The 25,953-nt window shown below is 38.0% G+C and overlaps 2 protein-coding genes across 2 annotated transcripts; one reads left to right on the forward strand and one right to left on the reverse strand.

The window, feature by feature from the left end:
- Positions 1-288: 288 nt before the first annotated feature.
- On the forward strand, positions 289-12,183 carry LOC139713958 (oxidoreductase NAD-binding domain-containing protein 1-like). The gene is made up of 7 exons (XM_071625682.1): positions 289-381; positions 2,279-2,342; positions 2,671-2,777; positions 4,555-4,696; positions 9,858-10,103; positions 10,827-10,920; positions 11,895-12,183. Exons 1-7 carry the CDS (start codon positions 320-322, stop codon positions 12,059-12,061), a joined length of 882 nt encoding a protein of 293 aa, XP_071481783.1. The 5' UTR covers positions 289-319; the 3' UTR covers positions 12,062-12,183.
- Positions 12,184-18,098: 5,915 nt separating this feature from the next.
- Positions 18,099-25,709, reverse strand: LOC139713960 (uncharacterized). Its single transcript, XM_071625685.1, has 4 exons — positions 25,587-25,709; positions 24,133-24,498; positions 22,958-23,009; positions 18,099-18,595 (listed from the first exon to the last, which is right to left on the reverse strand). The coding sequence occupies exons 2-4, from the start codon at positions 24,485-24,487 to the stop codon at positions 18,448-18,450; spliced, it is 555 nt and encodes a 184-aa protein (XP_071481786.1). The 5' UTR covers positions 24,488-24,498; positions 25,587-25,709; the 3' UTR covers positions 18,099-18,447.
- Positions 25,710-25,953: the final 244 nt, after the last annotated feature.

Genomic DNA, 25,953 nt, shown 5'->3' on the forward strand with positions numbered 1-25,953 from the left:
ATTTTCTTCGCAGTCAAATAATTAGTCTTGTTTCACGAAATCAACATTTTTACAACCACTAAAAGCTGTAATATATCTAGTCGAGTATTTATGTGAATATTTACAAGTATGAAGATTAAGAAAATTATCAAAAGTTGGCTTTATGATGAAATTATTATTAGTACAAAAAAGAGGATATCACTTGATAAAGGCTAAATGACACATTATTGCAAAACATCGAACTGATGAACGATGATGTCACGAGACTGAAATTTGGTTGTATTGGAGAAACTCTCAAAAGTACTAGTATATGTCCTGTTACTCTTTTTAGAATAGTGAAATGAGTGTGTGCATGGTCAGGAAAACGCAAGCTGTTGCTTGGAGGTCTCTTTCAATATTAAGGTGAGTGAAACAAAAGTTTATTCCGGCCGGCCGGCGCGGCCCGCGGCGGCATGTCCTTTCTCTTCCACTCAACAGCCGGGCCCCGGCCGGCTGGGCTGGCTGGGTGGGTGAGACCCACGAGATAAGAGAGGCCCGCGATGCGCATATATGCGAAGGTAAAATAGAGCTGCTGTAGACCCTCTAATGTTTATCTAGAGCAAAGCTCCATTAAATCATGCTCATTTAAACAGCCTGCATCCAAATATCTGATTTATTAACCTTATTAATTTGTGGAACAAGTCAAGAGTCACAACCTTCTGTTCTGTTCCAATTATGGGGACTAAACTTAAAGTTTAAATTTAGGGCCCCGTCTTATAAACTTACAAGCCTTCAAATCAATCACGAGTCCCAAAATCAATCGCAACTTGCATTGAAGCTCTCATGAAACTTGTGATTGATTTCTATCACAAGTCTTTATAAGACAGCTAGGCCCCAGAGCTGCAGCTGCCAAGTCTCCCTGTGAAATGAAATTATTTCTTCTTGTCTGGACAGTAAAGAATGTAAAAGTCCTCTGGGCTCTGGTTTGAGATATTTTTCCTGTTGAGCAGTTGCAACTTAAAGTTACAGTGATAGGTCTGTGGAAGTGTGGAATGTCTCCCTCAGTTTGATGAGTGACTTGGTAGACTAGTCCTTGCAAGGTTTCAGTAATCAATTTATGTAATAACTAGACCTAATTATAGCCTTCATCATAAGAAAATCAGATTTTCACCGAACCATGAAATGAGATTATCCGTAGATTGATATGTGACGTACACATAAACAGTGTTTAAATCAGTCCATCTTTTCATTTTCTTGGAAAAATCTCGCATTTTAATAACTTTTCGCATACACGTAGGCATGTCGTAGTGGTGGCTTTGATTCGCCCATCATCATATTCATAAGTAGAGAGCTCGCTAGCGCCGAGCCAGCGCGCGGCCGCCGCGCGGCGTCTGCGGGCAGTCGTAAATCACACAACACCTATAGCGACTCCTGTGGGAGCAACCGCGAAGCTCTCCACGGGCTGCGCGATCAGGCAGCCAATTTCACTGAAACAGGCATTGCAAGGTCCATTTCGTGTACCTTTCTTACCACATGGGCTTTCTTGGGGTCGATAAATCTTCCTTTCAAAAAATCAGAAAACACTTCAATTTTGAAAAAAGTTAAGTTTCGACACTGCCATATTTTGCGCAATGTGGATTAAGTACAAAATACACCAAGGTCACGACAAATAAATGCAAAATTTCGACTTGGCGTGCTAACAGATCGTCCTCCTCGGGCTACCTTAGCGGTTCGTAGCAGACTCAAACCAACGTACAAGGAAGGCAAAAGTAGTTCAGGTTTGTGATTCGAACATGTCGTTTGACATAGGGCCGTATTACTTTTGAAAAGAATGATATCACTGCACCCTGTCATAACTGCTACAGCTAGCGATCATCGCGAAGAGTTGAGCACTGCGTGTGTAGAAAACGATGTACTTGCGCGAGAGCGCCATCTAGTGCTCAATGACGCTAGCTACTAATTATCATATGTGGTCATATGTTGTTGGAGGTAAAAAAAAAAAAAAAACCCAAAACAAGTAGCATGAGCAGACATCCCAAAAATGGTCATGCTAGGTGTATAATGAATATGAATGTTATAGCCCAGTGTGTTTCAATAGCCAATGAAGTCTCATGTTGTGAGCTAGCTGTAAATCATAATTTTGTAATTGATAACAACACTCCTTCTACTCCTCATCCTTTGCTTCTTTTCCTTTTACCTCTTTTATCCACTCTTCTTTTTTACTCTCCTCTCTCCCCTCCTTCTGATCCTGCTTCTCCTCTTCTTTCTCCTCCTCTTCATCTTCTTTTCTTTCTTTTTTTTCTATTCTTTGTGATTGCAGGTCAAGTCTTCTAAGAACCATGAGTGATCATCTAGACAGGACAGCTCACAGTTACAGAGAACCGGTTAGTTCAGAAAGTTACAGTGAAATGTTGGTTTGCTCTCCTGGACAGACAAATTTTTTGTTTTCCCTTTCTATCTGACAGGGTTGTGCCCTTACTGTACACAAATATCATCCCAGTGTTTAATAGGTAGAGCAAATCCAAAAGTCCAAAGTACATAGGTTCAAACTATTTCAAAAGGATGATGTACTAATGTATTACATTCAATGAAATTTGTAGCATCACAGTACAGTGCTACACTACATTCAGATTGGCTTTATAATCAACGAGTAGACTATCAGAAAAACACAATGTTGGTAGAATACACAGTTATTGTTACTTCTTTTACCAGGGTGTATCTGAAGCGGAGGTAGTCTCCATTCAGCAGGCCTCGGAAACTGTGCGACTGCTCACACTGAAGGTCGACGACCCCAAATTCACCTTCAAGGCGGGGCAATGGTGAGATTCAGAGTAAAATCATCTTTCCTCTAGTAATGTTTCTATTTGTTGGTGCTATGACTTTCTCCCCTCCCATAACTTCTTTCCATGCTCACTTCAGACAGTGACAAGATCTTCCAGTGTGATTGATTATAGTTGCAAAGCAACATTATATCCATGTAGATTCTGAATATGTGTTAAAAAAAAAATGATTAACCTGTTTTTGTTCAACATCTATTCAAAAGGACAGGATATGTGAACAAATGGAGAGCTTACCATTTGATATGATATGTAATTTATTTCTATGTTTACCCCTGTATGTGTTCATGTTCTCTATTGAAATAAATTTGTCTGTCTTTGTAGTGTTTCCTTGTTTTTCTCCTTGTTTCATTTCTTCCTCTTGCTCTTTAAAGGACAAGTTCACCTTCATAGACATGTGGGTTGAGTGAATGCAGCAATATTAGTAGAACACAACAGTGAGAGTTTGAGCAAAATCGGACAATCCGTTAAAAAGTTATGAATTTTTGAAGTTTCTGCTCAGTCAGGGCTGGATGAAAAGACTACTATAGCTTGTGATGTCACATGAGTACAACGATATTGAGAAAGAATAAAGAAAATTCAACATATTTCCATTTTTCTCCCATAACAAAAGAACACTCGACTTCTCTCTTTCAGAAGGCAGGGGGAATAATATTACCCTTAGCATACGTCAGTAGCAAGTTGAAGAACTGTGCACTTTATTCAAAAAGTAAAGTTTTGTGAAATTCTCTTTTTATTTTCCATATATAGTTGTACGCATGTGACATCATATACTGTAGTAGTCTTCTCTTCCAGCAGTGACTGCGCAGATACTTAAAATATTCGTAACTTTTGAACGGATTGTCCAATGTTCCTCAAACTTTCACTGATGTGTTCTACTAATATTGCTGCATTCTCTCAATCTTTATGTATATGAAGGTGGACTTGTCCTTTAAGTGTCCTTTTTCATTCCTCATAGAGATAGTTATATCATGGATAATACATGTACCAATGTATGTGACACGTGAGATTTGCTGATTATGTGAAGCAGTAGGATGAAAAGAAAACATAATGGAAAAGAATCTGGTATACTTTGGAACATGAACAAGTATTGAGTCAATCTGATAGTGGCAAACTAAAGGAACAGTTACTTAGAATGAAGGAACTATCAGTCTGCCAAGAGCTTAAAGGAGACCTCCGGATGATTTTCAGATTTTTACATTTGATCAGCTATAAATTAGTTATACTGAGGACAGAGTTTCAGAAATTTGTTATAATTGGGATAAAGAATAAGAATATTTTCAAAATTTAGAACAAATTGCAATGAACAAGGATGATGACATGGCAGAGTCACCATAAGAATGCTGAGTTGGGGCTCAAGGAAGCAGAACAAAAGAAGAAGGCATGCATAGATTACACACAGGTGAACTCGCAAGCAAGCGGTATTGTAATGGAATTACGCTGCTACATTTCCGAAATATGTGAACCTCCTATGTCATCATCCTTGTTCAGTGTAATTTGTTTAAGATTTTTCAAAGTATTGTTTCTCTGCTCAAGAACCACATTAAATTCCACAAATCTATACATGGAGTTGTCGATTTATGTACTACATGATGTGAAATTATGAAAATCGTCTGGAATGTCCCTTTAAAGTCCATGATGCAAATTTATAGAGGGATCAAATAGGCAATTAAGAATTGAAAATAAAACCACATACACACACACTTACACTTGAAATCAAGCACTTTACAACAAGTTGCTGTGTTTCTGATATATTCAGGGTTGACTTCTTCATCCCGGGCATTGAGATCTTCACGGGATACTCCATGTGTTCGAGTCCATCCCAACTGACCGCAAGTCAAAAGCTAGATCTTGCGGTCAAAATCAGTGACTACCCTCCTACAATGTGGGTTCATGAGCAGGTAATACTCTACTTTGCCTGTAAAAAAAAAAAAAAAAAAAAATTAAAAAAAATATGATGAAACAATGCATCACTTATTAGTAACTATACACATGATATCGTGTTTGACTGAAGTACATACAGAAGAATCTTTCCCTTCGGATGGTATGAAAGGATTAGAGTCAGTAAAAAAGGTGAAACAGTTTTGTCAAAGCCCGAGCAAAGTCATGCAAATATTAGATTAGAAAATACTGTAGTTAGGTCCACTTGAATGCCACTTAACTACAATTTATGTGTATCTCACATGGCGCCTCTGGGATTTCAAACTCATCTTTGTTAATGTGTGGATGTGCTGTCTCGTGTGTTGTATGTGCCTAATTTTTGTGTACCTATGCTCAGTGATGTGTGTGATTATCCTCTGTAATTTTTAGGATTCCAGTCTTTTTTTGCCCATTTCATTTGAAGGAAATGTGTTGTATCTACGGGGTAGACTAAATTGTCCATCATAAATCCCTTACGGAAAGAAGAGCAATGAACCTGGGTTCTCTCCGAGCAATTATTTCTCCCTGTGACTCAGTTAATAGACCATTAACTTCCAATCTTAAAGGGATGGTATAGTCTTGGTTGTGGTCCAAATAAAAGGTGGGACCCACCTTTTATTAGGATGATTTTATTTTTTGATTAACCATTTCAAAGCCAATATTCATCAAATCGCTTGTAAGATATGAAGTCAGAAAGATCAGGCAATTCTAAGAGAAATTCAAAGTTTATTTGATGAATAAATCTTTTGAAATGACTGAGATATCCCAAAACGAAGTGGTCCTATAAAAGGTTGGACCCACCTTTTATTAGGATTACAACCAAAACTATACCTTTCCTTTACGGTGCCTCATTCTGCTGCCAAATGAGCCCTGTAACAAGGTACTTTGCTCTCACTGCCTATATCCTTTGGAGGTAACTTAAAGCTTGTCCATCCCATGGTACCTTGCTCATTTAAATGGGAATGATACCCCAATACTCGCATGGATTAAGTAAATGCAGCAATCTTTAAAAGTAGAACACATCAGTGAAGTCTGAAAAAAACAAAACTAGACTACATCTCAAAAGCTATAAATTTTGAAAGCTTTGGTATCATTATCACTGGATGAGAAGACTACTACAGTTTGTGACATCACTGCAGGACATTGATACAAGTTGACAGATCAGAATGACCACAAGCAAGAAGAAGAAGAAGAAGAAGAACATTGATATAAAGAAAATTTAAAGAGAATTCCACTTATTTTTAACGGAAAAGTAAACATTTGGACTTGTTACAAACATTATGTTAATTGTAATATTATTCTCCTCACTTTCTGAAAGAGGTAAGTCAAGTGTTCTTCAATTATGCTCCAAAATGGCAGTATGTTTAATTTTTGTTCTAAATATTTCTTATATCTTTATATCTTGAACATAGAATACAGTGTAATATCAAACTTCATAAGTTTAGAAATGATTGTCGTATTTCCTCAAACTTCATTGATGTGTTCCACTAATATTGCTACATTAATTCAATCCACATGCATTTGTATAATTTGTTATAATCCCCTTCAAGCATCCTTTAAGCATTCAAGTGCTTCCTAGGTGGCCATGTAACATAAATCCAAACACACACAGGAATATGGTATTCTGTGTCATCCAGGGACGCCTCTTATTGGGATAATCTGTGTGATCCAGACATTTGTACCCTCTTCCCTCTTCATGTATAAATTGCTTCATGATCTTTGTGACTCTTGAGGTTGTAGTGTGGATAACACTTTTTAGTTCATGCCAACTTTGCATCACAGCTGTGCTTTTTATTTTTCCATATTTAGTCCCTTTGCTGTCACTCTTCCATTTCTCTTCATATGTCAAACAGTCACAAAAAAATGCCCGCAAAAACATGATCCATTGCTATCTGCAGTTCTATAATGTTTACTAGTACCTCAGTCTGATATACTCATGTAAAGGATAGGCACGCAAATTCTGTGAACGCCAGTAATCATTTCTTGGTTTTCTCTTCACAGAAAGCATAGTCATGCTATATAGATATGTCATTGGCATGTATTCTTAACGTTCTTTGCCCCTTTTGCAAACATCACAAAATTTTGCGTGGTAGAAAAACATAACGTCTCCCAATAATGTGTATGAAATCTTACAGTCATGTACCTCAGAGTTTTTACAAATGAAATGAAAGATAACCCCATGTCACTCAAAAACACACTCCCCTTTTGTACCAAGAATTACAGTTGACATTTTTTTTTGTTTTTTTTTTTGTTTTGTGGGGGATGGGTCCAAATAAATTCACTGGAAATCTATGGTATTGCTTCCCTCTTCATCACAAAGAAGTTTCCAGTTTAATTCTGAGGCAAGGTTCTAATCACCTACCTCTACAATATACCAATTTATGAAAAGAATTTAAAGGCATAATTTACAATTTGCAGATGAAGCAAAAACCCAGCATTAGTGCTTTAAAATAGTTCTAAAATGAGAGTTAGGGATAGAAACAACCACTGTAAAAATCTGAATCTGTAAAATTGATGTTAAGCATTGTTAAATATACAAAATGTGAACAATAGTTATGATAAAAAATGCTTCCAGACTAAACCGTCTACAGTTATGGTGTATTGAGAAAAATAATGATATCTCCTTATATTTTAGGCTTTATTGCAAAAATGTTATATGATAGGATGTTTTGTGGTACAACAGAACTACACATATATCATGAAATATTTTTTAAAATCTCTGTTCCCAAAGGTCAACAGGACCTTTAATTTGCCAGGTTGCCAAAGAGACACACAAACTTTAAAGAGATGGTATAGTTTTGGTTGAGATGCAGATTCTTTCTGAGATAACTCAGAACCACTTATAGGGAATACTAAAGACCATACAAAATAGGACGAATTCAAAGTTTGTTTTATTAAAATCGGTTGTGAAGTGGTTGAGATATCCAAAAAACAAAGTGGTCCTAATAAAAGATGGGTCCCACCTTTTATTAGGACCACTAGGAGACTTTGTTTTGTTTTGTTTGTGGATATCTCAGCCATTTCAAGGCCGATTTTAATCAAACAAACTTTGAAGTCCTCTTGGAATTGTATGCTCTTTTATATTTCATGTAAGTGGTTTCTAGTTATCTCACATGGTAAGAGTTAACCTGAATCCCCATCTCAACCAAGACTATACCATCCCTTCAAAGCAAGACCAGATATCACCCTCCCCCCCCCCCCCAAAAAAAAAAAAAAAATGTCTTCTTTAGCCCAGCAGTTTCCTTCAAAGCAAATCCTCATCCCTTTTGAAATTGTGTAATGGATTCAGTGGTTTCCTTTTTAGAATTTCCCCATTGTTCAATGTCACCACAAAGCATCTGTTGCTGTAATAGCTCTCGGTCCAAGTTTCACAGTGCAGATGTCATCAGTTGATATTATGTGACAAACGGTATTCAAGTGTTATAGTCTCAACAATTTTTGTTGCATAATGTAACCATCCTTGACCTTGTCCTATATGTTGTATTATGATTTCCATACTTTCAATACTTTTCTTTCTCCTATTTCTGGTTGCTTTCATCTTTATAGGTGCAATATGTATCTGTATAGGACTACTCTTTATGCTTTTTTACTGTAATTATCCATCTTCTTTGCCATTGTCCAGGCCTGTCATTTGATCAACTAATCTAATATTGAACTTTCTATCTATCTATCTATCTATCTATCTATTTATTTATCTATCTATCTATCTATCTATCTATCTATTTATCTATCTGTTTTAACCATCCATCTTTTATTTTGCATTTGTCCATCAATTTGCTAGTCTGTCTGCTTTCATTATTTCTACTTGTCATTACATCTAGTAGAAACCTCTTTGTGTCATTTGATGCCTTCATTTAAAAATGTCTCAAAGAAGTCTAGTTGCTGTTTTCTCTCTATTTCTGCCAACTTAAGATTTTCCTGTCATTAACCAAAGTTGGGATTTGCTGCCAGTTTGCAATCATACTGTAAAACGAGGAATGTTCGCGTGCATTTTAATTTCGCAAATTTCGCGAGCGCCAAGATTCGCAAAATTAAAGTGCACACGAAAGTTCTTGTTTACACTATATGCATTGAATGCCAGCGTCAATTTGCGAAAATTTCATGCCGCAAATATATCATGTTTTACAGTTATATCATTGCCTTCAGCCTCAATAAAACAAAAACATTTTTTTTTTCTTTGCATGGCTATTTTCCCCATACTTGCAGGGTTGACATGTTCATACCAAAGGTTCAGACTGTGGGTGGGTTTTCTATGAGCTCGGCCCCCAAAGACTTAGCAGAACATGGACACATGGGACTTGCAGTAAAATATACTGATCATCCCCCAGCTTTCTGGGTGCATAAACAGGTACACAAATTTAGTCTAGTGTGTGCTACTTAAATAAAATGAATATTTAGTACTTATCAGAGTAGATCAGTAGAAAGATGGGTAGATAGAAAGATTGATTAAAAAAAACATGCAGTAGATTAATGCAGCTACAGAGTCCCATGTTTACAAAATTTGTAGGAAAAACTTGGCAGCAATTTGTGATATGCCTGGGAAGATAAGGGGAAACCCCATAGGGCTTAACTGAGTGCACATTTCAGCCACCACTTCCCTTGTCCCGGAGTATCATATATCAAAAGTTGTTATACTGGTGCAATGCCCTGCTCTATTATGAAGAAAGATTGGCACAGTGAACCCAAGATGAATGGAAATTGTGCTTTGCTGGCAATTGACTTTGTGTATGTATGTGTGTGTGTGTGTGTGTGTGTGTGGGTGTGTGTGGGTGTGTGTGTATGGTTCTTTGTCTGTCTATCTATCTGGTTGGAGCTGGCTGGCTGTTTAGCTGAGTTGTCTGTTTAGCTGAGTGGCTGCAAGGAGAGAGTGAAAAGAATCCAACCAAGTGTTTACTACAGAGAGGCATTGCCATTTACTTTTTTTTGAAAAGATATTTAGTCAAATTTATGGAGACAATAATTATAACAATTGTCGAGCTTGAACTCGAGTGTGCATTTTTATCAAATTTTGTTATCTATGTTATTGTTTTACCATTTCCTTTGTGTCAAAAACTTTTATTATCTATGATATTGTTTTACCATTTCCTTTGTGTCAGAAACTTTTATTAAATGGACCTCTACAACTTTCCCCTTTCCTTTCAGTGCACTGTGGGATCAAAGGTTCATGTCAGAGCAGGAGGTGACCAGCTAATCTTTGATCCACAACCTGGTGACCCCTCCCGGAACATTCTACTCATAGCAGGGGGAATAGGCATCAACCCGCTGGTGTCCATGCTACTTCACACAGCACACCTGCACGCCGCACGGAGGGACGATGCCAATGCCTACACCCCTGGCAAAGTGGAGATGCTCTTCAGCGCAGCCTCAAAGTCTGAGCTCATTTTCAAGGTGTGTCCCAGCTAAACTTGCAGATTCCCAAGTGACATGCAATTTACTTGATGGAGCTATCAGGACCAGAAGGGCAGATGGCTAACATATTGGTTGCCATGACATACGTAAAGCAGATAAGGTTTTAGGATACCATTGCCTCAAAACGCTCTATCAGTCAATTTTACTTTAAAAAAAAACAAACCATGAAACCATCTTTTCTGGTATTTTCTCAGCGGTTATGGTGTTTCACAAAGAATTTAAGTTGATCTTGATAATTAAGATCAAGTTAAAATTATGGTATGCTGTGTGTGTCTTCAGTGATATGTTACCTTCCAAATGAAAATCAAAATTTTGAAGACTTTTACATTCAGCCATTGATTTATGAAATAAGGTTAAAGGACAAAGAATTTCTCCCCTAAATTTTGATAACAATTTGAAGCAGATCTTGAAAGCATTTATTGATAAAACTGATCAGGGAAACCCATCATCTTAAGTTGACATTAACTTTTAAGATCAACTTCATGAAACACCGCCAGGGTTATTCATGTTTTGTTCTGTCGTGTTATATCTTTCTTTCTTTCTTTTTCTTTGAGAGTACATTTGACTGTATATGAGGGAGTGTTACTTCCGGAACCAGTTGGGTTTTTGTATGCTTTCTAAAACATGCAGATCATCACACATGGTTCAAGTTTAATACTTTTATTAATTTCATCATCATCCATTACATGTTCTCCACTCTAGGACACCATTGAAGGCATCATTTCAAAACATCCCTCCGACATCTCGGCTGAATTTTTCGTCACTAGGGAGTCGATGGCTGACCCAGCACTCACAGGTAAGTGGTGAAATATATTCCTCATGTAATGTAAAATTGGAAATTTTCATGCATTTTGCACATCGTAAAACTAGCACAAAGATAAAGGCAAGCAAATACTTTGTTATGATATGTCAAAGTATTTTATATTTTATTCGTTGGGATTAAAAACAAGGAAATTCATGTAACCAGTCCTGGCTGTGCATGAAAGACCAGTCACACACAAAATTTCTTTTTTCTACAGTATAACCTGAACTCTTTGAATTATGTCTCCCAGTATTCAAGTTTACACTGTGTGACCAAAAATTTCAGTTTCTACCGTATAACCTGAACTCTTGGAATCATATCTCCCAGCATTCAGGTTTAAAGAAAAAGAAGCAAAAAACAAAGAAAAATCACACAAGCACACACAAACACATACACAAAGGAAAACTCTTGCATACCTCTAGTGCTCTTTTTTGACATTTTTCTTGCAGATTGTAGTGTCAGACATCAACTCCAACATTTATTTGAGGCATTAGTTACTGGACAAGGTTAATCAGTGAGTGCAGTTCAGTTTCAGTTCAGTCTGATTTTATTTGTGAATTTTTCCATGAAAACTAATATTTACTTCCATGAACTGAATGTGTATTCATGCCGTGTTTATTAAGAATTTTGTGCAGTTTAGTAAAAAAAGAAAGTATTTGAGTGCAGGCAGTTCCTGTAATAGATAAGTCCTCGGGTCTTTCGTTTAATTGAGATTTCATTTAGCCAAGCAGTACAGTGTTTAACAATAAAAAGAAAAGAATTTTGGGACCTGAATGTTCACTTCATTCTATAAGGGAGAGTTTTGTTACAATCGTGTCCATTCGCTCCACCACAGCTACCTATTATGCACTTGCAATTTGATCACTATGTTCAGTCAAAATATTTCTTACCCACAAAGTTAGTTATAACATTTTTATGAGATTCACGTAAGTTAAAATCCTGAAGTCCTATCTCCCTTGTGTTTACAGGAAGGAGAATAGGTAAAGATGACGTCAAGGCGTCAATTCAGAGACTTGAAGGGCGCCCTCTACGATGCTTCCTCTGCGGCCCGCCTCCGATGATAGCCGACATGGAGGCCATCCTGCGTGACCTCGGTGTTCCAGATTCAGACGTCCTTTGCGAGAAGTGGTGGTAGTTCCTGGCATCACCATGGTTACCGTTGCAATTCTCCGATTGACCTGGAGAGATCCACACACTACAGGTACACCTGATGCACCTGTCACAGTGTACCTCACTTGCAACCCTCCATGACTGTCAGAGATTTATGGTATGTAAGGTTGCTCTGGGATGACCAAGATGTGGGGACAAGGCCAAAGTGTGGACAATGCATTCAGAATGAAATGAATTCTTATCAGGCTTGCCATTGTCAGTATATTGTATTGTGATGTATTTTCTTCGTACCAGCTAAAACTCCCTTAAAATATATCATTACGATTTTGGTTAGTTTTCTAGGATAGGAAGTGAATGTTATTGATATACCTGTACTGTCATATCCCTTGATACATTGGTAATAGTGTGCTACCAAATTAATCGCTGTCATTACATTTCATAAGTGCATATCTACATTATTAACATTGGTCACGTTTAAAGGGGCTGTACAGTACTGGTGGAGGTGGGGATTCATGTTTTTTACATTCCTAATTGAGATAATGAGAAACCTCTAATGAAATATGAAAGAGCATGTAATTTTAAGAAGGATTCAATGTTTATTTGATGAAAATTGGTTTTCAAATGGCTGAGATATCCAAAAAAGTGATAATAAAAGACTACAGGCCACACCTTTTATTATGATCTCTTTGTTTCACCTTGTTTTTGGATATCTCAGCCATTTCAAAACCGATTTTCATCAAATAAACTTTTGATACCCCTTAGAATTGCATGCTCTTTGACATCTCATAGAGTGGTTTCTGAATATCTCACAAAACGTTAAAAGCTTAATTCTCACCTCGACCAGAACTGTACACACCCTTTAACATCATTACAGGGGAACTGACCTCAAATTTACGTTTTGATTCAGAAAAAAATGTAACAATGAACTCATCAGTGAAGTTTGGGGAAGCTCAAACAATACCCGATATGTTTAAAGTTATGAATTTTTAAAGTTTTGGTGTGGCCATCACTGGGTTAGAAGACTACAACATTTTATGATGTCATATTTGTGGAATGATATGAAGAAAATATAAGGAGAGTTTCACATATTTTTATTTTTGTATCATAAGGAAAGAGCACTTGATTTGATGACTTTGGAACAGACAAGGAATAGCATTACCTTTAAATATGTCAATAATAAGTCAAGGGAATGTATGCTTTACATAAAAAGTTCAATTTTGTAGAATTCTCTGTTAAGAATTTACTTAGTTTCACAACTGGGACATCACAAAATTGTATAATGTAGCTGTTATCTAGTGATGTCAGTAAATGGATTCAATCAAAACTTTGAACAAGTCATAATTTTTCATCAAATTGTCTGATATTCCTCAAACTTGACGGATGTGTTGAATTTCTACTATTCCTGCATTCACTGAATTCACATATTTGAGATGTTTCTTTCTTTTTAATCAATGTACAAGTATGAATTCTAGGAATGGAGAGTCAAACCTGGTGAAAATAGATGTGACACACATTCCATCTCGTGTTATCCTGAAACTACAGTGTCACAGGATTATACTCTTTAAAAATTTTCTGGTGCAGATTATGTGTTAACGTCCTGAAATATCTTACGCACAAAAGTTTCTATGTTACTGGCAGTTGATATCAGCTATTGGAATCTGTATGTAATTGTGACTGTGGTAGTATTTTTTTCTGACATTGACATACAATGTCTGTAATAAGAAACTTACCTCATGTTGCATATATGCAACTTTATATTATATTTGGAAATGTGTCATTATAGCTATTATGTCATAGATTTTAATATTTCTTAGGGGTTTTCTCCCAAATATGAATTTTACATTTGAGCAGCATGAAGTACAATCAACCTTGCCATAGTCAACAAGTACAAGAGGAACAGAGAGAATCCTTCAGTTTTCATGAATTTTGATTTACCCCTATGCAATGGAATTAGCACAATATATTCTTCCAAAATATAATTTTTCTTCTGACTCAGCCACTTTTTTACTTCTGCGAGGTCAACTTTGGCGAGGTTGACTGTATTCATGTCTTCTCAGACTACCTATTAAAATGTCAGCCCAAATTCTTGAGGGAGTTTTGCATAAACTGCAAATGATCTGCTGCCAGATAATGAAGGAGGATTTGGCATCTACCAAGATCTGTGTCACGCAGCCTTATTTTCTTTGGCTTGGACATTCCCGCAGTCTGTTAACATGCAGGTTTATTGTGTATTCCCTAACATCAAGCAGCCCAGTTTGTATATTGTACAGAAATTTGAAAGATTTATATCAAGTTTTCATCGACTCTGAATAATCACACTTCAAAATGTCAGGAGCACAATTTCAGGCATGGGTTAGGTAGTACAGTGCTCACTTTTGATAGTGGGAGCTCAGCTTAAATGGGAGAAAAGCTTGCCTCCCAACCCTTCCCAATCAAGCAGGGATCACTGCACTGCTTTTCAGAACTTGAAAGGGCAATTTAATGGCTGTTCCATGGACTAGATGTGAATGTTTCATGCCCATTTTTGACAGTTGTCTTTCTGTCAGTATGTTCATGTACTGTAAGCGTTGTGCTTGAGTACGAGAAAACACAGCAATTGCAGCCATACAATGTGGAAGACCATGTCGTTATTTATTCATATTGAATTAGTTTGATATTGACACACCTCTGTAAATGAGAGTATACAAGTTCGGCCAGATATTGAAATGATGCTTGGACATTCTGCCCAATAAATATTCTACGTAATTAAAAAGTCATACATCTCTCATATTTTTTGTTTTGGTTGTAGTGCTGGCATGGAAATATTGCCTAGATTTGATATTACATGAAGAAAATATGCATGCGCCATATTTAGGTCCATCTTCAGCTGAAATCCAGAAAGGCGTACACACTGGAAAAGTGGAAATTTTGTGGTGAGAAATATTTTTCCTGCTATGCTTGGCATGATGAATTTTGCAAAGCCAAAGTCAGAAATAGTAGTACATGTAGGCCTGCATCTATAATATGCAAAATCTTTGTATGTTTCTATTTTCATACTGGTTTCATGTTGTGCAAATTGCATGAATTTCCACACAGTGAAAATTTTGACTTTACTCTAGTTAGACCCTGACATGTTTTTCTTTTTAATCCACTTCTGGTGATGTAACTTCATATGTTGTTTAAAAAAAAATATAAAAAAAAAAGAGAGAGAGAGATTTTATGTGATGAATGGCTTGATATAACCATCACTGTTTGTTTTTTTTCCCGAAATTTATTTTTCATATTTTTATGTATGTTTTGTCTAGTGTCACAAAGAACTTCATATACTAAAGTGCACTCCCATTATAACGAACACGGCTATAACGAAATTCCGGTTACAACAAAGTAAAAATTCAGGCCGCAACATTATCTGCTCTATGTATTTCTATTGTTTATTTGTTTGGTTATAACGAAATTTCAATATAACGAAAGAAAACTGCTGGTCCCAAGGACTTCATTATAATAGGAGTCCACTGTATCAAATAATTGACCTTAGTCCAACAGACCTCTTTATACCAACATACCACCTCACAACCTAACTTGATCAAACACATAACAATGCAACCAAATCTGAACTTCTTATATAATACAATGTACACACAGGACAAGACATTGAACTCCAGCTGTTTGTTTTTCAAAACATCCGAGTTCCATCATACAGCAAAGCAATCATGTAGATACACAGCTGGCTTAAGATATTTTATTTCAAGAAATCACAAATAATATTCACGTCGAAAACATTTATTGAGAATTATGACAACTCAAATGGAAAAGTTATAGTTATTCACTCTGTCATGAACAGGACTATGCATGTGCAGCTCTACATCAGAATTTTGAGTGCGGACAAAAAACATTGTGCCATTTCGGTTCTGATTTTGACAATTTTACTAATTCATTGTTACCCTGCCCCCTTCTTTTTCAATTAGAAAAAAAAGAAAGAAAGCAAGCTGGTTGGATTATCTTTTTTAAGAATTCCCCTATTTTTCTATTTCTTACTTGTAGGCTCTCAGTGCTCGGTTTCCAAACTTGTGTCAGATACATAAAGTGTAATCACAGGAAAAGAGAGATTATTTCACATGTTCGGAGCATGTACGTTTACAAACAGTCAAGTTGTTGCCAATGTCAACATGGCCAAGTAAACTCACATATTTTACATGACAGATTTACATAAGAACAGCTACCAAAAGAAATGACTCCTCATATTTCACAATGTTTTATCACTGCCATGGTAGGATAGTTTAAAGTTGTCACTTCCGTTGCCACTTTGAAATTCAGTAATCGCAATCTGCAAGACATAGCAACCATCATGGCATTTATTGGCAGCATAATGACATTTACATATTAAAGCAAACTAGAATTTAGTTGCCGCTCATGCCCGGGTGACTGGACCATGAGATGGTAGAGGGAAGAAAATGGGTCCAATCGATGGCATTTTGTTGCAACCATACCAAAAACCCAGAGATGCAAACATCCCCCTCTTCTCTTCCACAAACAATGGTGATATTCAATTGTTTTGCTTTGCTGTACAGTGTACTCTCGTTATAATGAACAGGGTTATAATGAAAATCTTGTTGCAAGTTAAAATTTCAGGTTCCAAAATAATTATCTATATCTTTATATACTTAACTGTTCGAAAACTACCAGTCTCAAGGATTTAGTCATAACAGAAGTCGCCCTAGAAGGCAAACCATGCAGGGCTGATCTGGTTCTGGACTTCCTTCTAGAAGCCAAAACGTGTTGTCAGGACTCAATGGCATGGTTGGATACTTTTTGTGGGATGCTTCCACACAACAAGCCAAAAAGTATTGGCATGACCAAATGACATGGTTGAATATACATCTTGTGGGATGCTCCCACGCAACAGCCTTGTACATAGATTCTTGACAAAAAGTGTACCGTTGTTTGTTTAATTTGACTAGCTATCCAAGGCCATGTGACAGTAATCATGGCCACCTTTATTGACAGTGCCAGTTTGCAGAAATCATAATTCACACACACAACACACCTTGATGGTAAAATGGTGGATTAGGAGGAGTACGTGTACATCAAATGTGTGAGGAATTTTTACCGTAGGTGATCTGTGATTGTAGGTCTACATGGTATGTCAAATTATTTTTGCAGCACTTTGCAAGACAGCTTATTTAGCTATATTTCAACAGTATATGACTGTTGATGTAGGATCGTTTATAGCATGCATATCAATAAATCGAGGACCTTGGCACCATGCATGTCATTAATCATCATGCAGTACCCAAGGCAACATTAGAACAACTTAAGTAGAATGTCTCATCGTCGCATGTTGTTGTTTTCTTTTTTCACTGTTTATTGACTCATCATGGCATCAGGAGGGGACTTGTGAAGAGTGACATACATTGTGTAATACTCTTCCAGCATTTACACTGTAAAGGAAGTGTTATTTTTTTTTCTATAGCTGGAGCTTCATTCTGCACACCTAGTCACATTGAAGCAGTGACACTGGTTTTGGTTTTTTGTGTTTTTAGTTACTTCATAATGTCATGAAAAGCCTGAATTCAGACAGGAAAGTGTCAAACCTTTTCAATCCACACGACTAAAATGAAACTTTGAATTGCCATTCTGCTATTTGCATTCTTGATCCTTTGTGCATCACAGTGGTAGACCTTGATTTGTGCAGTATCCACGAGAATCTCTCACATTAAAAGAGAGAGAGAGAAAAAAAGTTAAATGTGAGATAAGTCCAAATAAGGCAAACCCTGTTATAACAAACAAAAGGATTCAAGATCTCACTCTTATGGGAAGATTATAAACATGCACGGGCCTATACGGTATAACTTTAAAAAAAGTGAGGTAATGTCGTTGTTGAAAACACATATGGAGAGATCATTTTTGCAAGAGTACAAATTCACTTGTAAATAATCTGTGTTTGACGTGAACATGCTTATAAGCCAATTTACCCTCATGCAAATAGGGCTTAACGTGTCATGATTGTACACAGCCCTGCATGTGTGTACGCTGTATTAACGTAGGTACCTATGAATGCCCATTTGATAGGGATGCACCTGTAGTTCATTCATTGGAACACTGTATAATCAACAAAAGAATACCTTTTTTTTCTCTCTCTCTCTCTCTCTTGATAATTCTTTAACATGACAAACTGAACAATGCATTCTGCAAATGAGGAATCAACATTTATTACTCTAATAATTCTCAAACGCAAATCTTTCACTAGCTCTACAAGCTCTGAGCTCCATTTTTGGCTGTGACAGTGGCATTATCTGGCAGGGTGGTGAATAAAGGTGTACATCATGTGAGGTTGTATGTACAGCATGGAAGTCAATTGCCGAGATTTCAGCAAAGAAAACGCTCAAGTTCATGACAGAGATGTACGTAGTACGCTCAAGTCTTGTACGGCAGTTATGGCACTTTCAAAGTCTGGGAGAGTCGTCTGAGATGGGACACCAGTCTTTCCTTCTGCTGCAGTAGCCTGCCTTCAAGAGACTTAGCATCTTGTATCAGCTTCTCTACCACTGTGGAACTCTCTGCCTCAAACTGCTCACTTTCCCTGAAAATGTAATGAGTGTAGGTGTAAAGTGAAAAACTGATGAAAAGAGAACACTAGAGCAACTCAACTAACAGAAGATGTATTGAGGATGCCTTGATCTAGTCTTGTTATCATATTATCCCCTTCTCCAGTACAATAGCCATTTGTTCAACACCTGAGAAACATCACAATGTCCTTACAGCCTTTATGCAAGACTATCCAGTGCATGGTACATTCCTGTTGGAATCCCGATTTTCTTTCCATTACTGAGAGGTCTTTTATTTAGGATTTTTTTTTTCTTTCATGTCAACCATTGCGATCCTTGTGGAAAGTGTCCATCTCTGGCTTCACATTTTCATTTCAGAGAGCAACAATAACAACACTCGAGCGTAAAAGCTCCCCCATCATCATGTAGAAAAAACAGACAAACAAACAAACTTGAAGCAAGAAAACAATCCAGGGTGTTCCACTTACAACAAACAAGTTGTTATGAAATTTCAATCGAAGGAAGTAAAAATGCAGGTCCCAAAGTTATTCCTCATGTACAGTGCATTTATGCAATATTTTGTGAAGCTTTATGAAATTCAAATACATTTGTATCACGAAACAAAATTGCTGGTCTCAAGAAATTCAGTTATAATGGAAGTCGCCTGTACATAGAAGAGAATGACCAAGGCACCATTTACCATTTTATGACATGATTAAAAGCAAATAAATCATGTCATCAACAGCATGCCCCCTTATTTTGTCTTATTTTGTTTTTTGAAAGCCTACTTTTTACAACTATTCCCTTTCTAGCACCCCCCTTTTTTTTGTCTGTCTGTCTGTCTCTCTTCTTTGACCTGTCACATGAAGGGGTGTACACAAATGTTCACCTCTGTACTCAAGAGTTCATGTAATGGTTCAGTAATGCATAGCATTTGGGGCTTTGAATTAAAAAAAAAAAAGAAAGAAAGAAGGTACAGTTAAATTCTATTTGAATTTGCCTACACAAAATGTTTACTGCAGCATAACATGACTTTATAATAGTTCCTGTGTTTGGGGATTTCCCCTGGAATCCCCACCTCTTTTACCATTGTGATCAGGTATGATGTTGTAGTAATGTCAATGATAATACGTGTAATAGTGATAACATTAATTTGTAAATGTCAAAAAACCTAGATGTACATACTCCTCTGTGCTGCAAAAGCTTCTGATGTGCTTGACAATAATGCACAGTTAAATAAGACAATATGTGTTTAGTCTTGATTTAAAGACTGCTACAGTTGGGGATTTCCTGACTTCTTATGGGATGTCAGTTCTTACTCTGACACTTAAGATTTTTGGTCAGATCCGGGCTGTAATGTGGTTGTACATGGTGGTGGTATTGGATTGCAGGAATACAATAAGGCGGATGTCTACTTGAATGGCATGTTCTCATGTTATTTCAACCTTTCCCCTTTCCTTTCCTTGCTCTGTCACCAGAAGTAACATGAAATTGTTGGAGGCACGGCATGCTTTAATACATAAACCACACAAGCTTCTTTCCTCTTTTTCTCTGACCATGTATAACCAAGATAAATGTTGATATAAACATGCAGGGCAGGAACAAGCTATAGTTCAATTCTGGTATAATAAGCATTGGAAGATGGCCAATGTGATCAAAATGACAACAAAATTTGAACATTTCAGAGACTGACCTTGTCAGTTAATCAATCGTTGCCAAATCTAAAGCCAAAGTAAACTTTATCATCACAACAAGTGGTTTTCCTGGTTTTGATCAAATTTAGTGGAATAAGAGAAAAGGACTGCTCACATTTGTACTTAATCAATTGGATCTCTCTTTTTCCTTTTTCTTTTTTTTTTTTTTTTTTGGGGGGGGGGGGGGGGTGGCCTGTTCCAACATTTTTCATGGCAGATAACTCAAATTGTTTACAGCATACAAGTATCAAAGCAAACATTGCACCGGAACAAATAGCAGACAACCTGATCAAGCAGAAAACAAGGCCTGCCACATCGCTGTCTGTATAAAGCATAAAGATAATCAGACAGGATGTAAAACATAGATGGTATGAATTACAGCATATATGACAATTTTCTTGTGGTAGGAACATTTTTTATTCATCAGGCATGCCGTTTTCACTGCAATTTCAAAGAAGCTTTACTTGTCTCGTTTGTTGTTAACAAAACCCATTAATGTTTTTCTCCAACATTCTGTTGGATGCATATTTTTTTTTTTTTTTGTGAAACTGATGTGTCCCATGGCTTCACTGTCTCTTGAGCAGCCACCTTCCTTGTATAGCAGGTTCTTTTCAAAATCTTACTTCTGAAAAAAGAGCATTATATCCCTATTATGTGACAATTTTCTTTCCAAAATTTCAAGGACAGGTTTTCCATGTACAAATACAGATAAATGTGATGGATGTGACATACAAGTATATATGTGAAAACTCTCTGACTTGTCCTGTTTATGGTGTAATCTCAAGTGTAAAACATTCTTCCTCAAGAGTCAGAAATTGTTTCCAAGGTCAACTTTGTGCGTAACGACACCTGGAAGCATATGATGGCAGTGTACAGTGCACTCCCATTATAACGAAAACGGTTATATCACATTTCTCATTACAACAAAGTAAAAATTCAGGCCCAAACATTATCATCCATATATCTCTATGTGCTTTACTGTTCGGTTATAACAAAATTTCAACGTATGAAAGACAAGAGACCCGGGGGTCACGCGCTCACCTGAGTATCGCAAGATCACCTTCCATGCATTCTTGCAGACTCCTACCTGAGAACATTGGAAACTTATGGTGGGGGTAGCTTTGAGAGTGGGGGCATGGTGTCCATTTACATATTCCATCACACTGGTAAGAAAATACCTACCAAGTACACTGTACTTTATAGAATGTTGGATTATGCAGCTTGGGGAAAAAAGACTTAAAGCCCTATCACTTTTGCTTAGAACTAGAGAAAATATTATTGAATATTCGTTAACTTAGGAGGTTTGAACCCCCTGCCCCCCCCCCCCCCCCCCCCCCCCCCCCCTTGCAAAGGAAATCATGGTGCCCATTCAAACACTTTGAAATCTTATCCCCATGGGAATGCTACTTGCAAAGTTTGGTGAAAATCCATTGTTGTTTTCAGCAAGTCAAAATCTAAAAATAGAAAATTAAGGCCCGCATTTGGACCCCCCCCCCATCCCATCCCACTTCCTTTGTTCCCAAGGGGGTGTGGGGAGGGGGGGGGGGGGGGGTAGGGCACCCCTGATTTTCCCATGAACAAACTTGAAACAACAGTCATCAATATACCGACTCATTGTATCAACTTAGCTCAATCCCTTCTGGTTCCAGAGAAAATCTGTAAAGATTCCTTACAGGAAGGGGGGGGGGGGGGGGGGGTGAGACCCCTGGGGCCCCCAGGTGTGGCATGGTGCCCATTTGATGGAATTGAGATTCTATCCCCCTAGGGATGCTACCTAACAAGTTTGGTGAAAATTTGTGGTAGGGTTTTCAAGAAAAAGATGAAAACTTACAATTCCGGTCCAAATTTTGGCCCCCTTGGCCCCCCCCCCCCCCCCCCCACCCCCCCCCCTACCCCCCCCCCCCCACCCCCAGGTGGGGCATGGGGCCCATTTGATGGAATTAAGATTCTATTCCCCTAGGGCCACTACCTGCCAAGTTTGGTGAAAAGTTGTGATAGGGTTTTCAAGAAAAAGATGAAAATTTACAATTTCGGTCCAAATTTAGGCCCCCGGGGCCCTCCAGGTGGGGTATGGTGCCCATTTGATGGGAATGAGATTCTTTCCTCCTAGGGATGCTACCTGCCAAGTTTGATGAAAATTTATGATAGGGTTTTCAAGAAAAAGATGAAAATGTACAATTTGGGCCCCATTAGGACCCCTCCCTACCCCCCTCCCCGGGTCCCAAGGGGGGCACCCCTGATTCCGCCATGAACAAACTTGAAACTACAGTCATCAATGTACTAATTCATAATATCAACTTAGCTCTATCACTTTTGGTTCTAGAGAAGAAGATTTTTTTTAAAGATTCCTTCATTTTGGGGGGTTTGGGCCCCTCTTGGGGCTCCCCAGGTGGGGTATGGTGCCCACTTGAACAAATTGAGATCCTATCCCCCCAGGAATGCTACCTGCAAAGTTTGGTGAAAATCGGTCAAGGGGTTCTCAAGAAGAAGATGAAAATGTAAAAAGTTTACGCACGACGGACAACGGACGAAGAGCGATCGCAATAGCTCACTTGAGCCTTCGGCTCAGGTGAGCTAAAAACCACAGGTCCTAACGGCTAAGGATTTCGTTTACCGGAGGTGCACTGTAGTTGGGCCAAGTGACTGCTATACATTCACTGCTGCACATTCACTACCTCTAGAAGCACTCATCTCTGCACTTACATGAAAACCTGTGTCCACTGAGCACTTGCTACCTTGACATTCTGTGTAATGTCTGCAAAGACAAGAAGAAAGCTCAATTAAACTAATGAAGCACTGATCAATACACAACGTGCCTATCTATGTGACCTAAAGCAGAGCTCGACACTAACGGTGGCCCGGTGGCCCGGGGCCACCAAAAATGAAAGTTGGGCCACCAAAATTTTTGAAAAGTATGTCGATAAATTCGTAACTTTTTGCGCCTGAAATTAGCAGTTAATTTTGTTTAAAGGATGGATGAAAAGGACTGAACGAGTGCCTGAGAGTGAGTGTTGCGAGTTTGTTGAAGTTTATTTATGAGTAGATATGTCCAACTTCCAATTTTTACTATGATAAAACTTAAAGATTGGACTCATTAAAAAGAAAGGCTTTTACTGTTTTTTATTGTTTTTTTCGGGCCACCAAATTTTTCTCTCGGGCCACCAAAACTTTGAAAATGAGGATTTTGGTGGCCCCATTGGGCCACCAAACAAAAAAGTTAGTGTGGAGCCCTGCCTAGGGGCATCTGTTTATCATACTCTTTCAAATGTACTAGCTCTTAACTGCTTAGATTTTACAATTTTTTAGTCATTTATTTGAGACAAGTGGCCATCAAGATATCAAAAAATACATGCAAACTAACCTTCCTCCACTTGAAGCTGTTTCCAAAAAGGAAGACTTGTTGATTTAAAATAGAACTAGGTATCAAAATAAAAGAAATTGTGCAGTTCTTGCAGTTGTAGTGCTCATGCCTAAACTGACTTTGTCTTGTCTCAGGTACCCTGAAGCATGAACATAATCATGAAACTTAGTAGCTTAGTATATCAATCAAGTATTATTTTCCTTAGGGGCCTATCATTTTGAACATCTCATTCAGACAATTTAATCCCTCAGTGGTAACAATCATGAAACATTTGACATAGAGCACACTGCGTAGTAACAACTACACTTCACTGCAAACTGTGTGGTAAATGAAATTATTTACAATATGAAATGAAACCATATCAACTGCAGAAGAGGTTTACGATAAAAAGGTTCTAAGAGGAGGTTATAAATGATTATAATACGTTTTGAAGATATGAAGAAGCAAATGTCAAAAAGACCAGAAATATATTAATCAGATGAAGAGAGAGAGAGAGATAGGAGATGATATACTTTACCCTCCATGGCAGCATCCAAGGTTAGCATTCTCTTGTTGCTGCTACTCGTAGCATCTCCGGCAGGCCCTTCTTGCAGCGGAGAGTTATTGGCTGTCTCACCAAGATGTGGACTCACTATGCCGTCTCCCTTCTCCTCCTTCAGAGGCTCAGTTGACAATGCACTCCCATCATGCAACAGTGACTTCCCATAATCCATTTGGTTGGCCTGCTCCATCCCCCTCCCAGTGCCAGGCCCACACAGATCCACCGTCATAGGAACAGCATCAGATATGTTCCCCTGTGCACCATTGCTCATCTGAGGACCACTGCTGTTAGGGGGAGACTTTGCCGCCGTTGGTGCTGCAGCCTTATCCATGCTGTTGTAAACTGTCAACCATGAACAAGTGAACATTAAACATTGTGATGCTGTGATAATCTCGGAGTATAATTTGTATTCATTCACTGATCTGAGTGTATCCTTGGAACACTTGCATTGATACATCATTTGTAAACTCATCAGAAGACATTTAGATCTAGGTTCTACCACTCTTTCCATACAAACTGATTGTCGTTTATTTATCATCTGAGTCACTGATATCATAAAATTCTCATGCTCTGTCATCTTGCATAAAACAAATTGAACAAAAAGAAATGAAAAAAGATCTTCCTAGGTGACTTTATTGAAACTCATCACAAACAAATATTTCTAAGGTCTAAATATTATAAGTAACGGTTACAGGTCTATAGTAACTTGTTAAAGGTTTAGTAATTAGTGATAAGATGTAGTTTCTAGTCTAGCACTCGACCACCTTACTTTTTATTAAGCGACAACTTACATATGACTGTTAGTAGAATATTCAAGATTAAACGTTACAACTCTGCACCTGAAAAAAAAGGAAACCTACCATTAATCAACACATGCAACAATATAAAAATCTTACCAAAATGCTCACACAGTTTAGCCCTAACGTTATACTTATGGGGTTATGTGTAATTTTATGAATCCTGCAAATAGGGTCTATGAGACTCCAGGGGCTAGCCCTAACTGTAACTGTTAGTTGCTATCTTTTCTTATGATTATTAATTTAATTATATTATCTAGAAACTAGTTAGACCCCAACACTCTGTAAGGCGTTATTTTCGTTCCTACGAAGAACCACTTAGTGTTACTAACACAACAGTGATAACACTAACACAACAGCTAACGTTAGGCGTCAAATACTAGTATTACTAGTAATGAGTATGACCGGCGTGAATAGACCCCTCTACTCTCCTAGTCTAACGTTAGCTACTGGTAGATGATACCCTACATGATGTGATTCTACGCACCCGTAGCCGTACTCTCAACAGTCAACACTCCCCAACAGATACCCTACGTCGTACCTGCATGGCTACTAATGTATACCTGGTACAGTGGTAGTGTTTGTAGTAGTGTCAATCACTCAATGCCGGCCGTCTATTTCCGTCTAACTTACCGTAACCGCGCCCGTTGTCTTTGACCCTTGATCGAGCGAGGTTAGATCTGTCTTTCTACTGTCTCAACGTTGCTTTCTCACCGTTTACATAGGTCTACATTACAGTAACAGCCTCACTCGCCGCCAGGCGCAGGCGTCCTCTATCACTAGCGCTATTCTCATGGTCGGACATCCGGGTATTTTGCGTGTCACAAGGTCATGGATAGCGTTGGAGTGAAAACAAACCACTCGCGTGAGCCTGGAGTGAACGCTGTACGTGTTTTCTGCCGGGGCGCCCCGCGAGCATAGCGCTAGCACAAGCTGTACTACTGTAGCTGTGCGGGCAGCAGGATTAGGCCCTAGGCCTACCCTAAATTAGGCCCTACCC

This window comes from Diadema antillarum, unplaced genomic scaffold, assembly GCF_040938485.1.
Source record: "Diadema antillarum isolate AM-2024a unplaced genomic scaffold, OU_Dant_1.0 seq00002110_RagTag, whole genome shotgun sequence".
In the NCBI taxonomy this organism is placed as follows: Eukaryota; Metazoa; Echinodermata; class Echinoidea; order Diadematoida; family Diadematidae; genus Diadema; species Diadema antillarum.